Source organism: Podarcis vaucheri, assembly GCF_965113315.1.
Source record: "Podarcis vaucheri genome assembly, chromosome: 10".
Classification (NCBI taxonomy): domain Eukaryota; kingdom Metazoa; phylum Chordata; class Lepidosauria; order Squamata; family Lacertidae; genus Podarcis; species Podarcis vaucheri.
The window spans coordinates 10,934,829-10,942,840 of NC_138748.1; the positions used below are offsets into that span (position 1 = coordinate 10,934,829).

At 42.9% G+C, this 8,012-nt stretch overlaps 1 protein-coding gene across 1 annotated transcript in view; it reads left to right on the forward strand.

The window, feature by feature from the left end:
• Nucleotides 1–7,931, forward strand: part of LOC309541724 (uncharacterized protein) — a 59,561-nt gene extending 51,630 nt beyond the window's left edge. The window contains exon 5 of the mRNA XM_082239924.1: nt 6,690–7,931. Coding sequence (XP_082096050.1) covers nt 6,690–6,865 — 176 coding nt within the window. The 3' untranslated portion in view covers nt 6,866–7,931. The remainder of the gene's footprint in view (nt 1–6,689) is intronic.
• The last annotated feature ends 81 nt before the right edge of the window (nt 7,932–8,012 follow it).

Genomic DNA, 8,012 nt, shown 5'->3' on the forward strand with positions numbered 1-8,012 from the left:
AGCGGCGTCTGCGTCACCCAGGAGATCACAGCTGCAGAAATAAGAAGAGTCGTTCCGTTGTCTGGAGAGGTCACTTCCTGGTTCGCACAGAGAAGCTGTTTTCAACAGAGCCCAGCGACGGAAGCATGCAGCTGTATTGAGTCAGCATCAGGTGTTGAAATGTTGTGCACCCTAACCAGTTTGTGCCCGGGGCAACTGCCCCTATGCCTCCCCCATGCTACTTCACTGCTCTAGGGCAGGTTCGTTTCCTCCGATATCTGACGGTAGAAATTAGGGTGGAGAGAGAGAACCAGTCCACGCCAAAAGCCATTGTGCTATACTGACTGAAAATTACCATATGCTTCACCTGGAATAGCTACTTGGGAAAGAACAGTGAGCAGACACAATCTAATATGCTTATTCCTAATAAGTGCTGTTGCAAATGATGATCTTTAAATGGTTATAAACTAAGCTTCTAACGGAGACAGAGACATCTAATCCAAATTCAGGATATTCGTTACTAAACATTTCCATCCCCCACCCTGTTTAGTGGCAGCTCTAGTGAATCCTGTCTCAGTTAATAGAGATTGAACTAAATGCTCTTTTGTTCTCATCTATTTTCTGTGATTCCGAGAAGCTGTGACGAGGAAACAATAACCTGTGGGTGGCAGTTAACAGTAGAGTATCCCTGCACTCTGGCTGACAAGGCACTTTGACTACAGTATAATTTAAAATAATTATTGGCAGCTAAAAGCTGTGAGAGGACAAGGGAGGAACTGCCGGAAACCACAGCCCTGCCCTGATTATTGCAAAGCTGCATTGCATTAGCATTCCTCTCCATTTCCTCATCTCAGAGCAAAATAATGCTAAAGGGTCCATGGAAATCTTTACCATGGAATCTGCCAGCCCACTTGTTCAAATCGTTGCAAAGAGTAATGTTTGCCACTTAAACATAAAAACATCTCTGAAATATCCTGTGATAAAAACAAACACTGCTATTCTTTTTTAAAAAGGGAGAAAATCAGTGGTGGGGGATTTTGCCCTTTGAGATACATATATATTTGATCCCGATTAATAATGATGCTGGGATAGGCAATCCATTTTTATTTTAAATAGCTGCCTGCTTGCTATTTCTGCGATGAACCTGATGTTCACTTTTCTGCTTGCCCCAAGAAAGAATAGGTCAAGATTTTCATTGAATGTGGCATGCGCTGTGATAAGTCATAGTTTTTCCATGTGTATCTGTGCTACAGCTAGGCAGTACCCGAGGCATATTATTAGACAGTTAGAAAGAATTGGTTAGACTAGGGTTAAAGTCAAAGAGAAGCAGAGATTCTCAGGGGGTGCTTGTTCTAAGGCTCTTGGTTGCTCTTTTTGTCCCAGCCAGGCAGAGAAACATGACAGCAAGGAGTAAATCTTTGCAAGAAGAAGAAAGCATACAGAGGCATGTCCAAAGTCTATTTCCGGCGCCTAATCCGGCCCTCCAGTCAGTTTAATCCAGCCCCTGTGGCAGTTTATGAGTTTATTATTTCCCGGGGTAAATCCTAAAAAAAGCTCAACAACTTTGAGCCCTCTTTGAAAAAACCACTGGGTTCAAGAGAGCTTGTCTCTGTGAAAAGCGATAATATGATGCTTGTTCCAGCATTGCCAATCACAATCCTGCTGTCACTGCAACAACTTTCTCTGTGCTTAATAGGCTGGAATTAGATGATATAATAGTAGCCAGGGAGTGCCTGGCACTGCCTGGGAATTTTTAGGAACCAAAAAAATTGTCATTGCTAAATAGATAGTGTAATTTGTGAATTTAGGCCTGTCATGCCAAAAACCGGGCAAGCCACACCCAAGTCACATTTTGGTCCACTGTAATGATTCAAAATGGCATTGGCATCCAAACCACACACCTTTTGACCTTAGAAGTGACCCAAGTTATAGGTACTTTCCCTTCAAAGATTTGCTGTTTCTTTTCATTGCTCAAACAAAAGTTGTGGGCTTTCCTTAGATACCCTGATGATGAATTCGTTCAACTGTCTTCTCATATGACTCCTAGGAGTTATCTGTTCCTCCCAAGTGAGGATTGGTTCTTACAATATTCTCTTACGGCTACTTCACATACTACAGACCCTCCAAGTGTCCCTATTTTACAGGGACGGTCCCAGTGCAGCAATTTCAAAACAAGGGTTTATGTAAGTTTTAAATGGAACCCCAGTAATCTGGCTGCTCCATTTTTGACCAGCTGAAGTTTCTGAGTCGTCTTCAAGGATATAGAGCACATAACTCCATACCCTCCAACATTCCTCTGATAAAAATACGATGTCCTCAAGAAAAGAGGGGCATTCCGGGATCAAATCAGAAACCGGGACAACTAAATCTGGGATTGGTCCTGGAAAATAGAGACACTTGGAAGGGTTGCATTGCAGTAATCGAATCTGGAAATTACCAGCATGGCCAAGTCAGGTCTGTGAGAAGGGGCCTGTGACTATGATCCCCTCTTCCACTACCCAATTTGTCCAGCTTAGTGTTTTGACACCTAGCGTTGACAGGAACCTGCGACACCTTGGTGATGTTTGAAAGCACCTGCTCCCCAAAATTTAAAACTCTTCCCTCACATATAATTCCACTATTCATTAAAAAGGGTTTAAATGTCTTTTAACAGTGCCCACATAAAAGCCATTGGGCGTGTATATACCACCCACATTTTTTTAAGAAAAGAAAAGCAATTCTTTGAAGGGAAAGCACATATAACTTCAGTCAGTTTTAAGATCAAAATGTCTGTTTCAGAGAGACAGCTTTAAAAAGCCATCAGAGAGAATCAGTCACAGGAAAGCCATCGCGCCGAATGCAGTCACAAATCCTTTAAACCTATTTGCGGGGGAAAAGAATGCTGACTACAAGAACCAACTTTTGATATCCAATTTTCAGACAGCTGCCGTCATCACAGATATGCACGGATACAACTGGAAAGGTTTCAAGTCTCGACAGGCAAGAGTTTGGCAGGGAATCTGAACACAAATGCATTCTGACTGCTGTGATGGGCTTCCATTTTTACATATGCCATTTATACGCTACGCATTGAAGCACGTACTTTCCTGCCCAGGGTCCAGGGGTCTTGTGAGACTTCCGCCGCTGCCAGGGGAAGCTGGAGGTGGCGGCGGCGGCTGAGGAGGCAGCCTGAGGGAGGAGGATGGGGAGGGATGCAGAAGGACGGTGCTTTAGTGGCCGCTGCAGCGCTGCAACCGCCTCATGCTGGGCTCGCGCGGGTAGCGTGAGAGTCTCTCTCCCTCCCTCTCTCTCCCTCCCTCCCTCTCGGGTGGGGAAGTGCCGATGGAATTCCTCGCGCCAGGATGACAGCAGCCCCGACATGCTGCTTAGCATCCCCTCCAACCAGTGCAGCATCTTAATGTAGTGATTTCCCCCTCTGCATCCCTTTCGTAACTCTATTTTTAACAATCATTTGTCCATCCATACAGTGGTGCCCCGCAAGACGAATGCCTCGCAAGACAAAAAACTCGCTAGACGAAAGGGTTTTTCGGTTTTGCGTTGCTTCGCTAGACGAATTTCCCTATGGGCTTGCTTCGCAAGACGAAAACGTCTTGCACTTTTTTTTTAAAGCCGCTTGAAGAGGCGCAGTTGCGACGGACCATGCTTCGCAAGACGAAAAACATCGCAAGATGAAAAGACTCGCGGAATGAATTATTTTCGTCTTGCGAGGCACCACTGTAGTTCAAATTTTTACTACAAGTTTTCTGTCAATCCTACCAATGTATGTAACTCTTTACAATAGCTTTTCAAATAAATTATAAACTTTCCCCATTCTTTATGAAAGAGGTCCTCTTCCTGGTTTCTAATTCTGCCTGTAAGCTTTGCCATCTCGACGTCGTTCATCAGTTTTGTCTGCCCCTCTTCTTTGGTGGGAGTCGTAGACCCTTAGGATCATCTAACCCAACCCCCTGGAAAAGACAGTCAGTGGCAGCCAAAGCAGCATGGCTCCATCAGTGCCGGATTTCTGTATAAGCTAAGCCAAAATCCCTTATTTTGGCTGCTGATCCTTTATTTTTGAGGCTGCTGGTCCCTTATTTTCAAATCTGTAAGTTGACAGCTATGTACAGGAGGCTCTCGCTCGTTTGAAGTGACCTGAAGCCAAGGCGACTGCATAAGGAAGTGTACTTCACACTTTGAGAAGCGTAGACCTGAGGGATTGTGCAGGTAAAGAGGAGCATTTGTTACACTCCCAGAGAATGTAGGTTGAAAGCTAAACACGAGAAGGAAAAGAAAGTACTTTCTGGAAGAGCCAACGAAAAGGATCAATGCAAAGCTGAACTGAGAGGAGTTGTCTAAGGGAAATCAGGTCGGCAGGAACAGTCCTCCCTTGACCCTAATGGCAATTTCATTTGTTTCAGGGCTTGCCTGGAAACAAAACAAACCAGCAGTCTAAAATGCCATGTACTTGGGGTTAAGTGTAATCCCTAATTGCTCCCATTTTTCAACATTACACAGAAAGCCTAAAATCTTTCTCTGGGGCTTTTGAACCGACACAGTCTGTTTTTTCTTTGTTGCTTCATAAAATAGAAGCGTGACCAAAATTCTCTTCTCCTTAGAGGCTAAATAGAATTCATCGCTGCTTGGAATACGTCTACAAACATTATTTATTTATTCATTCATTTTTAAAAACGGCTTTTCTCGGCAGATTTGTTTGGCTCTGCCAGCCAGCTGCATATGTGTTGTGTGTGTATGTGTGCAAGAAGTGAATTTACAGGGAACAAAGCAGAAGGTCTTCTTGGCTGTGCTACCCTCCCTTCAGATGTCAAGGAGATAAAGAACTACACAATTTTTAGAAGACATATGAAGGCAGCCCTGCATTGGGTAGTTTTAAATGTTTGACGTTTTATTATGTCTTTATATGTGCGGGGTATTTTTATTTTTATATTTTGATTTCTACGAGTCCACTATGAACACAGGGCAGAGGTAACTGGCTCAAGGAAACACAGCACAGGCATAGTAAGAGCATTCAGCATAAGCCTTTAAATGGGGAACTTCTTATGGTCTTTGTATTAGCAGTTTAGGGGATCTAAGACAGAAAAAATCCCGCATCTTACTGATCCCAGCTGCTCCTGCTGTTTACGTCCCATAATTCTGCATGCAGTTTTGAGCTTGTTCACACGGGGCGGGACTCAACCAAGTTTTACTCAAGAGTCGACCCACTGAAACTAATGGACCTATCTTGGTAATGTTCATTAATTTCTCATATATGTGTGTGTGTGTGTATCTGTTGTTGTTGTTTAGTCGTGTCCGACTCTTCGTGACCCCATGGACCAGAGCACGCCAGGCACTTCTGTCCTCCACTGTCTCCCGCAGTTTGATCAAACTCATGTTGGTAGCTTCAAGAACACCATCCAACCATCTCATCCTCTGTCATCCCCTTCTCCTTGTGCCCTCCATCTTTCCCAACATCAGGGTCTTTTCCAGGGAGTCTTCTCTTCTCATGAAGTGGCCAAAGTATTGGAGCCTCAGCTTCAGGATCTGTCCTTCCAGTGAGCACTCAGGGCTGATTTCCTTCAGAATGGATAGGTTTGATCTTCTTGCAGTCCATGGGACTCTCAAGAGTCTCCTCCAGCACCATAATTCAAAAGCATCAATTCTTCGGCGATCAGCCTTCTTTATGGTCCAGCTCTCACTTCCATACATCACCACTGGGAAAACCATAGCTTTTACTAGTGTGTGTATCTATATATATGTGTGTGTGTGTGTGTGTGTGTAATTTTTATTAAGTTTTTTAAAAAATATATATATATATATAAAACATAGCGATTTCAAACATTAAAATACAGAGTTCTTTCGAACCCTTAGACCTCCTTCTCTCCTTCCATGGGTTCCATGTTTAAGATTAAATTTACTGCATCTTTTACCCTTATCTAACTATTGTTAGATAAGGGTACGCGGGTGGCGCTGTGGGTTAAACCACAGAGCCTAGGACTTGCTGATCAGAAGGTCGGCAGTTCAAATCCCCGTGACGGGGTGAGCTCCCATTGCTTGGCCCCTGCTCCTGCCCACCTAGCACTTCGAAAGCACATAAAGTGCAAGTAGATAAATAGGGACCGCTCCGGCAGGAAGGTAAACGGTGTTTCTGTGCGCTGCTCTGGTTCGCCAGAAGTGGCTTAGTCATGCTGGCCATATGACTCGGAAGCCGTATGCCGGCTCCCTTGGCCAGTAAAGTGAGATGAGCGCCGCAAGCCCAGAGTCGGTCACGACTGGACCTAATGGTCAGGGGTCCCTTTACCTTTACCTATTGTATAACCATAATTACCATTAAAACAATTCCACATTACAAGTGTCTTTATATCCCTGCCAAAGACTTTAACTGTTTACAGTGGTCTTTTAAGTAAATGACAAATTTACTCCAGTCTTTGGAAAATACTTGATCTTCCCGGTTTTGGATCCTCCCCGTCCGTTTTGCCATTTCCACATACTCCATCAGTTTCATCTGTCATTCTTTTGTTGGTATTTCTTCTTCTTTCCATCCCTGAGCTAGTAGCCTTCTTGCTGCCGTTGTTGCATACATAAAAAGTATTTTATCTTCTCTTGGAAACTCTTCACCTATAATACCTAGGGAAAAGGCTTCAATGTTCATTAGTTTTACTGAGTTGACTCTGAGTAAAACTTATTCGAATTCACCCACAAATTGCCCTGTACCTTCTCTTTGTGTGCCTTTGCAGGGAGAAAGGAATATGAGAACTGGTTGACTGTAGTTATAAATAGCATCAGTTCCTGCAAATCCTGTGGCTGGAAGAATTGCTGCCATGCCTTATACTTGCCCGTGGATTTAATTCCTTTTATCTGCTACTTCATATATTACATATCCTTGCACGGACAGAAAATATACTTTGTATGAAACAGCACCAGCTCCCAGCTTCCTGGAAGATTTTTGGACAAAAGACTGACGTTTCAATGAATGAATGAATGTAGTTAAGATTTCCTTTCATTTCTCCCAGTGAAAATGCTCCTGTCCAGTTTGCAAGAAGATGCCACAAAATGCTGGGGAGGCAGTGACAGACAGACAATGTTCAGCGAAGAATGCAGGTGTTGGTAGGGATTAAATTCGCATTTAGAGAGAAACCTACCAAATTCAGACCTTCCAAAACAATATGCAAACTGAAACACAGCCATACCTCAAAATTTACACTTCTCTGAATTTAGAAATGACATTCTATAGCCAAGGAACGTGCCCAAAATGCACATACTAGGATAAAGTATGCAAATTGCTGAAAAATGCATTATACTGGGGGAAATCGCTTTTCAAAAATGACTCCGTTAGGGAAAATCTTAGGAGAAATCAGCTGATGGGTTTAAAGAATTTCCATGAGGACTTTAAAAACAATTCACAAACTGATGTGGAAATGGGAACAGAACTTATGGTTGGAAAAATGAGAAACCAAGAGAAACCAAAACTGATTGATTCACCCAACCCTGGATTCAGGACATATCCTCCATGCGGCACTAGAAATATGCCCAGAGATAATTGTGAGATTAAAAAAGAAATATGTGTAACAAAATAGGAATGGGGAATGCTAGATGAGAAAGTGAAGGCTTGGTGATAAGTGGAACATCTGCTTACAGTGTTTCCTAGCACTGGCCAAACTTTATGGCCAAATAACCAGATTGCTTACCCAAACCTTCACTCAGTCACAGGCCAGCAACATAAAAAATGGTCTGTCGAAAGTAATAACATATCACAGTTAAAAGCTGTAAGGGGATACAAGGACAATGCAGTGTTAATCATTTCATAGATTCCACCAATTAAATATGACAGCTAATCAAAGACAAAATCAGGAAAGCTGCAGATTTAGAGAGAGCAAAAGGCACCTAATCAGTGAAAAAACTGAAGGTGGCAGATGTAGAAATATGAACTGTAAAACTGTTAATATTCCGCGATCAATCCATTCGATTCAGACATATGGTGCATACAATGCCGAAGAATGATACTACATTAATTTAGTAATCAAATAGCATGTAAATGAAAGATCCTCACTACAAGCCAC